This window comes from Schistocerca americana, chromosome 3 (genome assembly GCF_021461395.2).
Source record: "Schistocerca americana isolate TAMUIC-IGC-003095 chromosome 3, iqSchAmer2.1, whole genome shotgun sequence".
Lineage (NCBI taxonomy): Eukaryota > Metazoa > Arthropoda > Insecta > Orthoptera > Acrididae > Schistocerca > Schistocerca americana.
In genome coordinates this window covers 305,909,056-305,928,372 of record NC_060121.1, presented here as the reverse complement: position 1 = coordinate 305,928,372, position 19,317 = coordinate 305,909,056, and the positions used below count along the sequence as shown (strand labels likewise).

Sequence of the window (19,317 nt, the reverse complement as noted above, 5' to 3'; positions counted from 1 at the left end):
TCTTAAATACAGCTAAGGCAAGTTAATGGATACAAATAATTAAAAAAAATCAATAATGTTTAATAAGTAAATACCCAGTTGCTGGACCCAGCCACACGGAGTAGATTCCTATGGACAACGTTAATGTGAATGGAAGTTAACACGTGGAATTAATTATAGGTAGACTGAATGGAAGCCTTCATTTTTTTTGTAGAATCCTGTAAAAGTGAAGTACATTTTCAAAATAGTCCATATAATGCAATCTGTATGGAGTATCTCTCAAATATTTGGAACTGTTTTCAAATCAGCTTTTAGGTAGTGATGAAAGGAGAGAGATGATGGTTTTGTTCATGTGAAAATGTTAGAAAGATGTTTAGAAATTTTTGAAAGCAAGGCAAAATAACTTATTAGTGAGACACTACAGATAAATTATTAAAAGTTGTACCTCAAAGACATGATCAAATTATTTTACAGCCCACTGTTTATTTTATTTTATGATGACAAGATAACAGAGGTTATTACGTTTACAGTCCTCCAGCACTCACGTCATCTTTGAACAGAACAAGAAAAGAGGATGACATATAATGGTATGATGTACTTCTGGTCAGACACTGCACAGTTGAGTATGAGATTCAACATCATATGAGAAACAACTTTCAGTCACTTAAATTCATTATTTTTACAGCATATTACACGAGATACTTTTCCAATAAGAACAAGAACATTGTGATGTTCAATATTCGAAACAGCACATGGAAAAAAATATGTAACAACACTGTATCTAACTATCTGTGCATTTCATCTTAATGTTTGAATTCCCTAGTTTTGAGTTGGTAAAACTACAAAAACTTGGGGCCCATTGTGTTTTGTGTGTGAATACTACCAACCTTAACTATCAAACAATGTAGCGCACAATTACATGACATATGTTTTCATTGGTTACTTCCAAGTGTGCCTTCCATCTTCGTAGTCACATGGTACAAAGTGCAAAACGTAAGTAGGTTGAGTGCACTGGGCAGGGCTTGCTTTAACAAAATCTTCCCAGGCTTCCATCCAGGTGGCTGCATTGAAATTCTGTGACATTTCAATATGTGTCCCTCTCATGATCTTCTGGTGAAGTGTTGAGATTTTGCGGTCAACCCATATGAGCAGTGGCTGTCTCTCCCCAACCGTCCCCCCTGGAGCGGAGTGTGGTGAGAAGCACAGACTGTAATTTGATTCTCAGTGCATTCAGTCTTGCCCAGACCTGCAAAGTGTCAACTGCTGGGTGCGTTCTTGGCACACAGCTGTTAGTGCCGGGTTCCATTCCAAACTAATCTGGTACCTCTTGCCCCTGTTGATGAGTTTGTCATGGAGACTTACCTCAAGACAACTGATTCTTTGATGATGCTTCACCAAAAGCCACGAGCTCAGCACATTGCTTTTGTTTTCTCAAATTAAAATGTATATCCCTCATTGAGGAAGAGTTCTGCCACTGGAGATTTATCTTTATGCCCCACATGTAACCATGTAATATGTTCCATGCAGCACTGTGGTTACCAAATGTACTTGTGGCCACACTCACAAGGTACTACACCAGGTGTTTGGAAATTCCTGTTGCCAACTTTTAGCACTTATACTGGGGAGTGAGAACATAATATTTTGAATAGGAACCCACATCTGGAAACATACTGTTTTCGTTCTACAATTGTTTCAATTCATATGATTATTTTATCCACTTCCGATTGAGGAACTGAATTAGGTGTGACGCAGTACAATTGTTAGGTAAGAATTTGAAAGGAAACATAATGAAACCTCCATTTATCACTCAGGCAGATTTGTTTGCTTAAACATTTAAACGTTGCGTGTTTACATTATTCCAAAACAAAAAAAGGACCCTGCATACTGTATGTAGAGAACAGTACTGATGCATTACAATAGTGGCTAAATGTGGCACCCACCATCGCTGTTATAGACACTGTATTTATGACACATGTTCTGGTATACACTCTCCATTTCATCTAGTGATTCTATAGCTTCTAGTGCAGTGGCCAGAACTCATGCCAGCAGATCTTCCTCAGTTTCTACAGGTGTCTTGTAATTTAACTTTGCATACAATCCCACAAGAAGTAGTCCTGTAGGAGTTAAATCTGGAAATTGCGGCTGGACCACATCAGCCTGTCCATCCTTCACCATATCGTCTGTTGAAATATCTCCAAACCGCAAGTGAGAAGTGAGGTGGTGCACTGTCATGCTGAAACCACATTTCCTGATGGACAATCAATAGCACAGCTTCCAAGAATGGGTTCAATTTGTTAATACCAAACTGGCGATGAAATTCCTGAACATGCATGGCACAAGGGTTTTCATCTTTCCTGTCTGTTTCACAAATTTAGAAAACAGTCCCTAGCGGATTTGCATCCATCTGTGACTAGAACTTGATGTGGAAACTGGGGTGTGTCAATGCAGCAGTGCAGGAACCACATGCAGCAGGCAATGCATTGTGGAAAATCAGTTTGACCTAAGCCTATACCTTTTTAAGTCGTACAGATGTAATTGTTGCTCATGCAGAACATTCCAGATGGCTAACACCCACTGCATGTGCAATTGTGCGTGTATTCATTGATGGGTTCCCTTCAACGCAATATAGTACATATACTTCAAATTCGAGCATGCAGCATTGCCGTGGAGCACCATGGTCCTTCCTTCTCATGGTGAAGGTACCTGTTCCTCGGAGCCACAGCGTAACTTGAGCAAAAGTTTGTGGAATGGCATGCTATGTTGTGGAAAATGTTTTTGATATAGCTGAGAACATGTACCAAACCGTGTTTAGTTTATTGGAGGTAAACAGGCATTGAATAGGTCCTACAGCAAGGCAGATGTAAAGTGACATCAGGTAACCATCTGACATAGTACACATTATTCTGTCTACCCTATTGCATACCAGGACAAGCAACTCCAAGACTTTCTCTTTCCCTCAGCAGACGTGGACGCATTACTTATCTCAACTGAAAACATCACAGAACAGAAAGTATTATGTACTCACTCCCATCTATAAAGAATTTCTGAATACCCTGTATGTACTGGGTATTTGCAGTTGTAGTTTGTCCTTTACCAAGCCAAGCATATCTTCTTTTTTTTTCTTGCGGTCAACAGGTGGCCCCAATATTGTTTTTTTATGAGGAATCTCACAATTTTAGCTGGTGGTGGCCCAACATAGGGGATAAAAGTGAGTCTCTCTCCCTCTTTCTCTCACTCTTCTTGTTGTGTCATTTGTTTTCTCCAGTGCATATCTAATCTGTGCTTCACTGCACCCATTTTAGTGAAACACATTTCTAACAATAGAGTAAAAACAGTCTTGATCACAATAAAATATTTATTTGGAATGTTTACCAGTTTTGGTCGGAATGTAATCATCATGAATATCTTCAGACCATTTATACCATGCCAGTAAATGAAGCAGGTATTGTGACTCCACAAACTTCAGCTGCTTAAAATATTTCAGCTACACCACTGTTTTCTCCATGAGAAACATTCACAAAAATCAGCTGGGAGGCTATCTTTGTCACTAATGACATGTGCCCTGTGTACTAGAGTCGTCAGGTATAGAATGAAGAAACGAAACTCATCTGTATCCCCTGTGTTAGGCCTACCCCCAGTGATAATTGTAAGTAATGTCAGAAAAAACATCAAGACCATCTTTTGACCACCACAAAAAATGAATGATATGCTTGATTAGGTACAGGACAAATTACAACAGCAAATACCCGGTGTATACAGCATACCTTGCGAATGTGGCTGCTGGTGCACTGGAAAAACACAGCGCTGCATCTCACAATGCTACATGGGAATCAGCAGTGGCAGAACATAGGCTCAACAAGGGATATACGTTCAAATTTGAGAAAACAAAAATGTTGTGCTGAGTTATTGGCTTTTGGGAGGGCATCACCAAAGAATCAATTGAGATAAGGCTGCATAACAATCTTGTCAACAGGGATGAGGGCTACCAGCTAAGTTTGGCATGGACTCCTGCACTAACAGCTACACACCAAGAATGCAACCAGCAGTTGACATTTCATGACTCTGGGCCAGACTAAATGGACTGAGAGTCAAATGACACTCTGTGCCCTGCACATGGGGGAAGTGGTGGGGAGAGACAGCTACCACTCAGGAATATATGTAGGGCACCTGTACAATCTCGGCACTTTGCCAGAAGACGATGAGAGTGACACTCATTGAAGCATCATGAAATTAAAACATAACCCCCTGAATGGGAGACCATGAAGATTCCATCAACAGAATACAATGGGAAAGTCTACATTCACATATATGGCTTGCTTTCTTGACAACACTCCTCTGATTGGATCCTCTTTCATAAACAAGTAAGTTTAAGTGTGCACACTAAATTAATGTATGTATCTTGATATTTTAAGTTATAAATGCTTTCCTGTTTATGGTTACAAATCAAGATGCCAACAATGGTGATAATGATCATTAGAGACTGCATACTAATTTAGTTTCAACACGTATAAAGGAAAGAGATGTCCACGGCTTTACCAAATGAATAAACTCAGATTCAGATGGAGTAATTTAGGAAAATCATTGTCCCATATATGAAATGTTATATCAGAAAGTTCTCACAGGATCAAAGCCATTCTGAAATTACAGAAATCTTGACTGAAGCATAACACATTACAGGAACTTGCAGAAATGGATTTACATCTACATCTATACTCCGCGAGCCACCTTACGGTGTGTGGCGGAGGGTACTTATTGTTTGATGCAGCAGGGTGTTGAGACAGAAAGGTGAATGAATGTACAGAGAAAACTTTTGATGTAGGTATCTTCCTAATTTATCGCCACAGATGTAAATGCATGAGGGTTATTCAGTACACAGAGAACTGATTCTTGACAAAGAATAATCTGTACAGTAGAATTTGAAGAGATTTTATTGAGTCATGTTCACATGGACTTTTTTCTTTTTCTTTTGGGATTTATGTAGTCATTTGTGTATAATACTGCAATAGAAACTGGAGGGCAACAGTTTTGCAGTGTCTCATTGTGCAACAGACAATAGAAAAAATTAGTGTATCATTGTAACGCTGTCATGGAGACTGGCACATCAGTTTGAATAGACATTACCAGCTTAAGCTGTTACTGGACAATTTGTTTATCTAAATAAAAAAATTAATTAGCCTATACATTTTCAACAATTTTATGATCCTCTATCATCTGCAAAATGTTAACCCTTAAGGCTTGGGACAGTCTTAGTCACGTAATAGCTGTTACACTTCAGTACTGGTGCGTAAAATCATATTGTCATTAAATAAGTGGTAGCAAAGAAACAGCAGCTCAGTAGTGTAATGAGAAAGGCATTAGCTTTTTGCAGACCAGCAACCATTCTACCAATTACGTAAATTGTCCAGTTGGAGCCTTTTTAAGCATACTCTAGAGAATGGTAAATGCACAATTTCAATCTTGTTCTTAAGATGCTCTGAAGAAGGAGAATGTTGCAGATCCATGGTTGCAATCATGTATGTTTTTACTCTTTTCCCTCTTGACGGCGTCAACAAGTAGTCATAATGAATATGTCAATCTGCCTACACTCAACTAAACTGGTTACGAAGAATCAAACAGTTTATAGCTTTACACACTTTCCTTCCAAACTATAACTTTACATTTAATCATAACAAATAACAAGTCACCTTTAAATTAGCTTTTTGTTACTGTCAATAATGTTTTCTCATCAATGAAACTAGCCATGTATTTTGTGACCAACCTTACTCAACCTTTAAATGCAGTGAATGGTTTACATGCTATTTATTCTATATTCTTATAACTTCTGGACTGCATTATTACAATTTTTCCTTTGGGGTTTCATAAAGTCATTTGTGTATGAAACAGCAGCAGAAACTGGAGGGCAACAGGGGGCTGTGTCTCCTTGTGCAACAGACAACAGCAAAATTTAGTGCATCACTATAACACAGTCATGGAAACTAGCAGTGATCAGTCTGAATAGACATTAACAGCTTAAGCTGTTACTGTATGGTGTTTCTTTATGTAAATAAAAAAATAATAGGTCTATATATTTTAAACTACTTTATGATCCTCTACCATCTGCATAATGTTAACCCTTCAGGCTAGGGGCAGTCCATGTATCTTAAGTGGGTGTCTTCATTGTTCCAGTCACATAATAACTGTTATGCTTCAACACTAGTGTGTAAGATCACATTTTTGTTAAATAAGTGGCATCAAAGAAATAGCAGCTCAATAGTGCAATGAGAGAGACATCAGCTTTTAGCAAGGCAGCAAACCTTCTGCCAATTACGTAAATTGTCCAGTTGTAGCCTTTTTAAGTGTACACTAGGGAATGGTAAATGCACAGCTTTAATTATTGTTATTAACATGCTCTGCGGAGGAAGAATGTTGCAGATCCATCTTTGGAGTGATATCTCTTTTTACTCTTTTAAAACAAGTAATCTTAATGAACATGTCACTCTGCCGAAACTGAACTGTACCATACAGAAGGAATGAAACACACATGTCCAAAAGAACAGACACCAAGAATTTATATAAAAGATTCCACACCACAACTTTGCATTCATGCAAAACATACTATTAGTCAGTTTCAAATTATCTTCTTATTCCTGTCAATAATGTTCTTCCATAAATGAATCTAGCCATGTGTTTTGTGACCAGCCTTACTCACTTTTTCAATTCTATATTGTTATAACTTCTGGTCTGTGACATTCAGAGGGATGGCATAATAATTTTCTGATATTGCTATACTTATAACCTACTAATGCAGTTCAAAATTAAGTACATATTCTCTCAACTTCTGTGCAATAATCAGCAGTTTTACTATTTAGGCATCAGATAATCATAAGTTTCTCCCACCTACCTGAATTGCAATTTTGAGTGCCTTTACACGTTGGTCAGTGTGCCATGCCTGTACCAGTTCTTGATTGAGCTGCTCTATGCGATTAGTATACTCATGCTGAGACAGATCCAGCATTTGCCTAACAGATCCTTCTTCAAAGTCATCAAGCTGTTCAAGCCTGTTCTTAACCTTGTCCACAACAGAACTTTGCGCTTTTACAACAACTGCAACATAAAATTAACTGCTGTCAAATTCACTGATTACAAATTAATTTTTGAGAGCTACATTAATAATACGTTTGACTAAGATTTACAATACCTTTCTCTCCACCAGATAAAAAGCTTGTCATAATTGACAGTTTTTCTGATGTAGTAAATTTACTCAAAATGGCTGATTTCCGAGAAGACCATGGCTCTATATTATCCTGAGGAGCATCCTTTGCCTTTTTCTGTCCTGATGGTTTAATTTCCCACTGAACATTAAATAATAATTTTACAATTATCTGAGGCAAATTCATTTTTTCTTACACATGAGAGAAACAATTTATAAAATAGTACCTGCCTAAAAACAAGTAAAAGTGTTTTCACGAATCAGGCTAAATTATATTATATTATGGAACTGAAAAAGAATCCCTAGTTGCTAGTTGACAGAGTATGTAGAAGTGATAGAGATGGTAAGGATACTAGCAAAACAAAAAAATAAAAACATCTTCAATGTCTACCTTCTGTAAAATGATTCCTTTTATTCATGTTACTGTTGGTTCTACTCTGGCTGCATCAGTTTCAGCAACTGCTAATAAGTTATTCTTTCTCTTCTTACCTTCACTTCTGTATTTTAAAATATAATTATTTATTGCTGAATATTATTTTTTGTGAAATTGTAAATGTACCTGTACCAGTACCAGTACTTACTACTCAAATCAAGTGAGATGTTGAAGCTGACAAAAATAAAATAAAAAATAATAAAACTATATTATGCTGATGTCGGTTCACTTAGGCTTGACACCTTCTTTTAATTAAATTGACAATGTTAAAGACTTGTCTTCTTCCACTGGAATCTTTATTTTACACACAATATGAAAATCTCCCTGATACCAAACAAGCTTAGAACAATTACCGGTATCTCAATGACTTCAAATTTAATCTACCACAATTTGTGTATACCTACTATTTACAAACACTCTATTTCATTCAGCAAGCACAGGATATAATAACATTTTATCATGTGCCTCCTGAATAACTTCGCTGATCTTTTTTTGTCTCCTAAAATCGAGAATGATTTATGGAAGCTCTTGAAATATTTGGTCCATTCACAAGGGAACATCACAAACTTGGCCTTAATTTTAAGGAGAAGAAGGCACACCTGCAAGAACAGCCCTTCCCTCTCTTTTGCTAATCAGAAGAATCTGAATCTGAAAGTTAGCATTTCTGACAGCTCTTCCGTGTACATATCACTGTGATGTCACATAGTAAGATCTTTTTTAAATATTTATTCATTAACAGAGTTTCTTATTTATCAACATTACACCATAAAAATTTGAAAAAGAGTTGGTCATTACCATCCCCTTAATAACAAAATGAGTTCAACCATATTTGCTTCAATTTTAGTGTTCTGACACTTGCTCAAGAAGCATGTAATAGCAGACCATAGTTTTTAAAATGGTATGTGGAGCTCTGTGAACTGTGAATTAGTGCAATCAACTACTGGGGTTAACTGCTCCTTCATGTCCTGATATGCCTACAATCTCAGAATTTACTGAGAGGTCATCTATTTGATGATGGTAAATTTGCGAATAAGGTTCTTTTTGGTGATTAAGTGGTTTATACTTACCTCCAGCATTGAAATAATGTTAATAATCTATTATTTAGAAAGGAAATAATGTAGCTTAGCATTTAATGTTTCATTGCCGAGATCATTAGATATGGAGCACAAGCTCAGCTTGAACAAGGATAGAAAAAATATCAGGTGTGGTGATGTCGAAGGCATTCAGCTGAAATGACTGTCTAAAAATTACAGGATTTAAATCTCTCTCTCTTCCACAATGTAACTAATGTTCTAACTACTGTATCACATTTCACAAATGGTTCAAATGGCTCTAAGCACTATGAGACTTAACATCTGAGGTCATCAGTCCCCTAGACTTCGAATTATTTAAACCTAACTAACCTAAGGACATCACACACATCCATGCCCGAGGCAGGATTTGAACCTGCGACTGTAGCAGCAGCGCGGTTCCAGACTGAAGCACCTAGAACCACTCAGCCACAGTGGCCGGCCCACATTTTACAGCCTTTTTACATTCAAAAACAGACCATCTTATGTGATGATAAGTCTCTTTATGAATTCATTGACATTGATTCCCACATCTTCAGGGGACAAAAACAAAAATTAAAATAGAAAAATGCATTACAAAATATATCCTTCTTAAGCAGTTTAAATAGTGTCTGAAACTCTTAACTAATGAGTGATTCAGGTTGCCATTTAAGGTAGTATTATGTTACTTAGAAAAATTTAAATCAGTTATTGTACAATAGGTGAAGGGTTGTTGGACAGCCCTTACATACCATGTCTGCTGCCATTTTCGATAAGGGATCCATCTCTTGCTTAGCAAACTGGCTGAGGGGATCACTGCCATCCAAGGCAACTCCCAGAGGATCCTGTGTAGGCGTTGGTGTTGAAGATCCTGTGCTGCTTGCTGTGCTACCGCCCAGAGTCCGACGGGCTATACGACTCTCAGTCATCTAGACACAAACAAACAAACAAACAATAAATGTAACTGAAAGCTAAAAAAAAAACAGTCAGTGATGTGTACATATTACACAAGTCATAATTACAGTTAAAATGTAATATGCACAAGACAGAAAAACAAGGAATCAGTCTAGAAGGAGCAATAACAACAAACATCTTTCCTTTCATTCATTCTCGTCCTTCAAAAGAATTGCATAAAAAACAGAAGTACTGTGGTGGGTGGTGTTTTTATAATGGGATTTCCAATAATATCGTGTAAAAACGACTCTGACCATGCACCTTTGCATGAAAGTACAGAAATAAAATGCATTATTTATACCTTCTCAATTCATAAAATGAAATGTAAAGGATTTCAGAATCTTAAAAAACTGTCTAAAATATGGACATCAGTGTATGAGGTCCCAATGGAATATTCATGGCAGGGATGAATGCCATTGTCATTTGTAGGTTACGTTTCTTTTTTGTGCACGAGAGGTCTATTTTTGATAATCATGACAGAGAAAATCAAAAACCACACAGTCAAAAACAATTACATGTAGCAGACAGATCCATAAGAAACTAGCAATTACTATCCAATAATCAAATTTGATTCTTCTTTCTGATAGAGAGGGAGTGTTTCTCCCTCACCCTCCTCTAGCACCTGTACAGCACAACCCATCTAATGGACATATTTGACAGCAGAACACTATGTCACTGCTGTTCAAGAAACATTTAACTACAAAGTCTGCCCTTAAGTTCCTTAACTTTATGTGACATCATGAAGGCTGCAACTGCAAGCTGATATCAGCTTGATGGGTTATATTACTATATATTTACTTGAAAATGACCATACAGCTGAAACTATGCAGCAATGAATGCAAAACAAAGGGATATTTTAATCCAACCAATTACAGTCAGTGTGCCAGAATGTAACCATTCAGAGAAAAAGATTCTCTTCTAACATATGGTGGTCTCTATGAATTAAAACTTAAAAGCTGTTATCTATGTAATGTTCCAGACACTTTTTACTGACATCCTGTGCCAACATTACACATGGATTACATGCATTTACCGCACAGATGGCAATGACATTTTTAAGGACATTTGAAAAGCATCTAATGTGTCTTAACAATCACACTGAAATGTAGATTAGACTAGATTCCATTTTCGTTCCATAGACACAAAAATGAGAAGATTCTTGTGGGTGTGGAACAAGTCAGAAAGTATAATATAAAAAACTAATAAAACATTGAAGAACGATAGCTGGACACACACAGACTTTGTACTCCCAGGATAAGGACAGGCATGTTATAATGCCAAACACTGACCCGTAAGTCAGGATTTTATAAAAATTCCTAAAGCACTTCTTTATCATTCCACCCTACAGCACAAGATTCAATATGCAGCAAAGTTGTGGATTATGAACCAACATCAATGAGATGTCAGTGGAGAGACAAAAGCCACAGCCTTGACATTGAGCTCACTTGTAGTCCAAAGCAGCAGCTGATAATGAGGGTTTTGCCTGGTGATTGTAAAGCCTTGGTGAAAGGAGCTACATTTGAATGTCTCAGTGTCTGGACATGATTACAAGATCAGTCCACAATAATGCTCAAGTATCTTTGCTCTTTCAACACAGATAGGAAGCTACGGCTGCATCTGAAAAAGTCTCTGAAATATCTTGCCCTTGGTTACAGAGAAGCAATGCTGCAATCTTTGTGTTATTTAGTATGAGTAGTTAAGAATCTCTGCCTGGAAATACACATATTCCAGGTTGGATTGCAACTCCCTGCCATTATTTATCACTTAGTATTGATCAGTTCTAGAAGATCATTGGGTTTTCTCCTTAAGTAAAAATTTGTATGATTAATGAAAATTGGATTATGTGTAAATAGAGATCCTTTTTCCACTATGTAGGCAGTTTTGCTCCATCTCCTTAAACTGTGTTTAAATTATAAATGGGATTTAATTATTAACTGTAAGCTTTCAATTATAAGCTTGTTCTCATATTCCATACATAATTCACGTGGCATCTGACAATATTGCCTTTCCAGTGAAAATACATATAACTTAAGCATAAACATCACCTGCTGCAGCAAAATGCTGAAACTCATCTCCATATATGAGGATGATTCAAATAGAAAGAGTAATTTGGGCAATGTACTGCACGAGCAAGTCTGAGCAGGATGGTGGCATGGAGATTTGAAGGTTGGTGTGTTAGGAAGAGGGCAACAGCTTCATCTGCTGCTAGTCTCTGTTTTGGTGTCACTACAGCCATGAGTGAGCAAGAAATTGCTTTGTCTGCTGTGCAACAGTTTATCATAAAGTTTTTAACCTGTGAAATTGGGGAGGGGGTCAACCCCTTTGCTATTTTAACTTGTTTGAAGGCACATTTTGAGGATGCTACATTGTCCCAGAACCAATTGTTTGCTTGGCCAGACAATTTACGAGTGGCTGAGAAAGGGTAGAAAATGAAGGCCATGCTTGATACACAAGGTCACGTTTTACATCTCAGGCATCCAAGAGCTTCTTGAATCTGGTCACTGGATCAGTGTTGGAGAAATTGCAGCAGAAGCGGGTACCAGCACTGAGAGTGTTCATACCATTCATACTGAACAGCTTGGCTTTAGAAAAATTAGTGGTCAGTGGGTTCCGAAGTTCTTAATGGAACAGCCAAAACAGGTCAGGTTATTGATCTGTGAGGGGCTTCTGAATCAATTCCAGCAAAAAGGGGAGGATTTTTTGAAGTGTATTATCATGTGTGATGACACACGGGTCTATCATTACACTCCATAATCCAAAATAGCAAGTAAGGAGTAGCAAAAAAAGGATGAAGCCTGTCCAATGAATGCCAAAGCCACCTCTCAGCCAGGAAAGTTCTTGTGGGTGTGTTTTTTTGACTACAGAGGAATGTTCCTTAATGATTTTCTACCAAATTGATGTATGATGAATGCAGCTTACTACTGTCAGTTGTTAACATCAGCAAAAGACGCCTACCAAAACAAAAGATGAGAAATGTGCATTAGAGATGTCATACTTCTCCATGAAAATGCTAAGTCTCATACTGCGAATTTGAAATGGGGAAAAATCAATAAGGGAAAAAATTGAAGGATGTGCACTGGCTCAACCTTCCTCCTTTGAGTCCAGATCTGCCCCCAAGACCCCAACTATATTTTCTTTGCATCCATGAAAGAATCACTTTGGGAGCAAGAATACAAAAACAATGATGACATCAAGGATCATGTGTGGAACTGGTTGATGTGGCGCCCTCAAACTTTTTATGAACAAGGAATGTTCAATCTTCCAAATCGCTGGCAAAAGTGTGTAGCATGCAGGGGGCCATGTAGAGAAAAACTGAAGGTTTCAGTTGTGTAAATGATTAATAAATAAACATATAAAAAGAATTACCATTTCTATCTGAATAACTTCATAGAAATACTGTCTCATAGGATTTATAGTTAATAATGGCTGCATGTAATATCAGAAAATGAGAATAAAGTAAAAACTCTCACTTCTGAGTTTGATCTTTTCATTATCATCCTGGAAGAACGGTAGCCTACAGTAACATCCATATTCAATAAATTTCTATAAGAAAAGGCATCAACTTAATAACCAGCGACTTAAGGCACCCATCCATAGCCTGACTGGTCCTCTGACCTGTTGGTCAATCTGCTCACCAACCCGTTCAGCTGTGTGTGGATATTGGCAACTGCTTGGCGGACTCTTCCTGCTGCATGGATGGATTGTGGGCTTGCAGGTAGCAGATGGGCAAACAGATAAAGGTCTGCCAGTCAAACAGTGTACCTGGACCACGGACTCGACCAAGAACCCACTGCTTACACACACACAGGGGAATGGGTGGGGGCAGTCCTGCTCGGTGGACAGGTTGACGGACTCATCTGCCTGTGTATGGGGGCTTTTACTTTGCAAATTAGTCAGCATACTGTTATATACTTCTAATTCATTGCAAGAGTAGATAGCTGTTTAGTCCCAACAACGATAAGTTAACTAATTTGTGTTGTCTGTTGCTTTTTGTTCCAGTACACAACGAATGTTAACTGTAGCAATTTCTATATTATAATCTACTTGAATAAAGATTCTCTAATGCATATGCTTTGCATCTACTGTTATCTGTCTGACATATTGCATGGCTTTCGTATTGTATTGTATTGTATTGTAGCTGCAGTCAGCTTAGAAGATACAATACGATACTGAATAAAAGCTAGCAATTTGAACAGAAACAGACAAATGACTAGAAATAAAGAACATGCTTTCCACGAGTATAAAAATTACACTTGATCCACTCACAGTAACAACCAAAGGTTTGAGAGGGTGATCTGTCACTTCTTCCCAATTACTTTGCAGTTTTTGATATTCTGATGCATAGTCACGTGGTCGAGATGACCTGCAAGACAAGTAATGAACTATTTTAATTTTTATTCGATTTGGCATCTATGTCAATGACGCTAGGTCACATACCACAGTCTAAGGTATCCACAACTTATAAAAAGAAAAGAAAAATCAAAACAAGAACAAACACTGCACTGTGAAATTGTAGAATGGAAACAACAAGACCAAAAACAACAACAATAATAAAAAACTTACAGCATAAAAATTTACTGGTTTACCAAATCTTAATAATGAAAAACAAAGGGAGAAATGTCTTCCATGGAAAATAAGTATGAATGCACCACGTCATTCATCTGGAACAACCTACATCTACATATACACTCTGCAAGCCACAGTGCAATGCACAATGCACGGTGCTTTGTACCAATATTGTCAATATCATTTCTTATTCCATTAGCATACTGATAAAAGGGAAACTGTTTGTTTATATGCCTCCTTATGTACTCTTATCTCTTGCCTTATCCTCTTGATCCCTATGCAAGACATACAACAACAACAACAACAACAACAACAGTGGTCACACATACCTTTTTTTATACAGGTTCTATAAATTTATTCAACAGGCTTTCATAAGAACTACATCAAACTTCCTGGCATTTTAAAACTGTGTGCTAGACGGAGACTCAAGCTCGGGACCTTCGCCTTTCGCGGGCAAGTGCTCTACCGTCTGAGCTACCCAAGCACAACTCATGACCCATCCTCACAGCTTCACTTCGGTGAAGTTTGGAAAGTAGGAGACGAGGTACTGGCAGAATTGAAGCAGTTACACAATCTTCATGCCTGACATGAATGTTAACGGAAGGCAGTCTGGTTACAGCCCTAGCTGGCCACTCATGTCACCTGCTCTGTCAGTGTGTGATTACTTTGTGTGGGTAGCCCTCAAGTTTAAGGTGTATTGCAACAACCCTCATAGTCTTCATGAACTGCAGCTGAACATTTCAGATAAGACTGCAGCAATTTCAGCAGTCCAACTTTGATCTGTCTTCAGCAACTTGCTTACCAAGGCCCAAAAGTGCCAAGAGATAAATGACAGCCACTTTCAACATATGCTAATGTCAGGTTAGAACTATATATCCTTTCCTCTGCTGCATTTCTTTGTACCCTGGAACTCTGTTCTCTTGACCGCTATTATTTGCCCCACCCTATAAATGTATTACATTTTCCTTGAATCCTTCCAACAAATCTATGTATATCATTTGCCTCCCCTAATAGTGATTTTAACTCATAGTTGCAGTTCATATTGCTTCTTATTATTAGCCCTAAATACTTATGTGATGTGAATTGCTTAAGATGTTCATAATTAATCTTGTAATAAGATACTGTTGAGCCCCTTCTCTTTGTTACAGGCATTATCTTATGTTCATGTATATTTAAAGAGAGCTGCCACTCATTACGTTAAGTGGATATTTTTTACAAGTATTTCTGCATTTCTTATGACTGACCCTAGCTGCCCAACAATAAAACTCACCTTTAGGCAACAGAATTGTTCATGAACAATGTTACAGTGCTGCTGATTCTGTCTGACAAACTATTTATGTATGTTATGAACACTAACTGTCTCATTCATTTCCTTGGTGGACCACTGATTTACTTTTGTATCTTTAGGTCATTCGCTATGTAACCTAACATAGTACTTTCTGTTAGTCAAATATTTGTTGAGCCGATCAGATATCTGTGAGGATACCCCATAGTATTGGTGGATGATGTATAGTATAAGACACCTTTTATAAATCTAGTGTCCAGCTGCATCTCCTGTCTGTAAAATGTTGCAAATGACAAAAGCAAGCTGTGGTTCAGATGAGCAGTTTTTCCTGAATCTGCACTGATTCTCTGTGAGAAGATCATACTCTTCCAGGAAAGTGATGACGTTTAAGTGCAGAATATGCTCTAGGATCTTGCAACAAATGGACATCAGTGATAGTGGTCTGTAATTCTGTGCATTGTATCTTACATACTTTTTCTACACAGGAATGACCTACACTCTTACCAGTCATGCAGGCTATTCACTGGGAAAGGAATTGACAAATATGAGCTATGAAAGGGGCCAATTCTGCAGTGTATCCAATGTCAAATCTAAACAGAATTCCTTAGGATCTGGTGCTATCGAGTTTAGGCTCTGTTGGAATTTCTCTCTAACTGATGTGTATTTAAATCTTATGGTTGGTAAAAAGGTTCAGTTATTAATCTAAGTGAACCAACCACAGTTACTCTCACCAATATTAGTTTGCAGTGTGATTCATTTTGGACTTCACTAGACTTTTTGTTTTTGCTTGTTGCTATACACACTTCTCCTCCTGGAGACATTAACCTACCCTTCCAATACAGGTTCTCGTGTGCCCAAAATTTTCCTTAATCTCTACTTCAGGTTTCAATTAACTATTAGCTCCTAATATGATGTGAGGGCAACCACTTTCTGGGTGAAGTGTGAGCTTTGGAATTTTTCTGGCAGTTAAAAATATTTTAACAGTCTAACCCTCCAGATGTTTGATCCAGCTTGTTGGAATAATTGCTTTATATGACACTACATTTCTACTCAGAGGTCTTGGAGTTCTGTGTAATCGAAAAATTCCACAAATCCAACCTGAACATACTCCATGACTTGAGTGGCTGTTTCTGACATATCCAGCGTAACTTTACAAGTCTCCATTGTGTAGCGTAGGTTAAGAAATCCCCTCACAGAACTGACAAAGCTTCTTGTTTAGACTCTTAACCAGGCAGCACATCATAGAGCCCCAATCAGTCCTCAGAATGTCATTGACAACTGACTGCTGTGCAGAGATTTTGTGAGTGAGAGTAGCTGGCTCCAACATGTCTGCCAGTCTTCAGAAAGAACTGAGAATAGTCAGATGATGGCCAGCTGACAGTGGCACTAATAGTGAAATTGAAACACTACTATGTCAGAGCTCTGGCAAATGCAAAAACAAGTATAGAAATTAAAAAGCACTACAAATGTACAAAAACTATTTGCTGCTGCTACCACATGGAAACACATGTGCATTTTGGAAAAACCATGAAAAATGCCAAATTAGTACGTGGGGAACAAGTATGTAAACCTGTATCCCCTTCACATGAAAAGTTTTTGTATTTTTCCATGCATTTTAGTGACTGCGATGAAGTCAATACGTGAAACTAAAAAATGAACACAATTTACAGCTGTGAAGCATGATAGATATAAAGTTCCAAGGTTTGATCCCAAGTGGCCAAAGAACTTCTTTCATCTCAGGTGATGATTTGTGAGAAATGTCACATTGCATCATGGTTCAGAGTCCACATTATACTAAGGTGGCCCTATAAATGGCCAGACCAGGAACATCAGTTGAAAGGTAGAGGAAGACAAGGGCAAATCACCTACAACAGGACAATGCTGTGTAAAGGGCTGAAGTGCTCAAACCAACCATCAGCTTGAGGACAACTTTACCTTAGCTTTAAACAATAGAAACTCCTGGTCAGAATACCAACAAAATAGGGAAAAGTTAGATTGTCACTCATCATAAAGATGACTCGTTGAGTTGCAGACAGACACAAGGAAAAAACTGTTACACATTAGCTCTCGGAGAAAGCCTTCTTCAGAAAAGGAAACTTGCACACTTTCATTCGCACAAGCAAGCACACCTGACGCACGTATGACCGCCGTCTATGGCAGCTCAGACCAGAATGCAATTGTCGCCTTGAATGAAAGCAGCAATGTGGAGGGAGTGGGCAAGGGGAAATGATAGCAGAGTACAGGTTGGGGGGGGATAAGAATGCCGTCTGACCGAGCGTGCAGGTACTAGATGGAGACATGACAAGACTGCCACCAGGCACAGCATTGGGAGTCTGTGGGGAAGGGGGATGGGAGCAGGGGAGGGGTATGGAACGGGTAGTGGAAAATAAGAACAACAGGGAAGGGCAAAGAGAGATGGGTGCATTGGCAGAGGCAGCACACAATGAGGGTGAGATGATGTCAATAGGGAGGAGGTGATAGGACAGAGAGGACAGAAACTGTTGGATGGAGGATGTCGGGACAGTAGGTTACTGTAGTTTGAGGACAGAATAATTTCAGGAGAGGAGAATGTGTTATAAGGATAACTTCCACCTGTGCAGTTCAAAAAAGCTGATGATGGAAGAGAGGATACAGAAGGCTCATGTTATGAAACAGCCACTAAAATTGAGTGTGTTATGCTCAGCTGCCTGTTGTGCCACTGGGTGGTCAACTATGTTCTTGAAAACAGTCAGGCAAGGCCATTCATCCTGGTAGACGGTTGGTTGGTAGTCATTCCAACATAAAAGGTTGTACAGTGTTTGCCACAGAGTTCATACATGACATTCACATTATTGATTTGGAGCTTTGGTCATCTTGAGTCACCACATAATTTTATTTATTATTTTCTCTCTTCGCTAAAGAGTGTACTCCACCAGCTTCAAACTACTAAGTGGGTCCCTGAGTTATCTGCTGTGATGAACTGCTGTGTACTTTACAACCAGCCTTACCATGTGTGCAACAAGTAACTTGGGCTTTGCATGAACACACCATATGGTAGCTTGTACAGTAACTATACTGATGTATAAATAATTGTGAGCCATCACTTTTTATGGTTGAAACATACACTGTACTATAAATGTAAATCCTTACTTTGAAGTGAATAAAATTAGTCTTAATAAGCTAGCTGTCAATGGAAATGTGTTGAAATTAAGGGTTTAGGCAGGCTCTCTAACATTCCAGTGTTTAGCTTCAAGTTCTTCTGTACTTCTGTAACATTCTGAGGCTCCCACTAAGGCTGCAAAAGCTTAACATGTTATCCTGATATATTACAACACTACTTTAACTACAGTTGATCTGGATTACTGAAGTAGCCGGGTAACTACTGAGTTGCTTCTCTCTCCTCAGGCATTATGAGATGCCATTATGAAGAGTTTTAGATTTTAGGGTGCCAGCTAACCTCTCTAAGTCTTTGTACTTGTATAAGGAATTATATGTGCTAGATTTTTATGAGGAATGTCACTTTTTCAGATGAAGTACCTCAGGCTACCAGAAATACGTCATATTGAACTGACTGCACGAAAAACACAACACCCAATACATGATGAGGAACCATTGTGCAATTTCCTATTTAATCAATGTGAAGGACTTAAAAAAATTTTTTGAGACAGGATATGTTATTGGCATTTCTTTGTGAGCAAACAATGAAGTGTTGATTGTTTATTCCATTAGCCTCAATTGTTTCCTGCACAACCTGGAAAACACATAATTGAATATGAGCGAATACTGTTTTCCTGCTCTTGTAGTGTTTGCTGTTGTACCTTGAATTTTTCCCCTTTCAATCATGTATGTCTGTAGGATCTTTCTGTGATTGTTATCAGCTTTC

The 19,317-nt window shown here is 38.1% G+C and overlaps 1 protein-coding gene across 4 annotated transcripts in view; it reads right to left on the bottom strand.

The window, feature by feature from the left end:
- LOC124606757 (VPS35 endosomal protein-sorting factor-like) overlaps positions 1–19,317 on the bottom strand; it is a 99,466-nt gene that overhangs the window by 58,680 nt on the left and 21,469 nt on the right. For 3 of the 4 annotated variants that reach the window (XM_047138807.1, XM_047138808.1, XM_047138809.1), the window contains exons 2-5: positions 13,871–13,967; positions 9,403–9,579; positions 7,157–7,310; positions 6,860–7,062 (exon numbers count right to left, since the gene is read on the bottom strand). In XM_047138807.1, coding sequence (XP_046994763.1) covers positions 6,860–7,062; positions 7,157–7,310; positions 9,403–9,579; positions 13,871–13,967 — 631 coding nt within the window. The remainder of the gene's footprint in view (positions 1–6,859; positions 7,063–7,156; positions 7,311–9,402; positions 9,580–13,870; positions 13,968–19,317) is intronic. The other variant, XM_047138810.1, reaches the window with a different exon arrangement.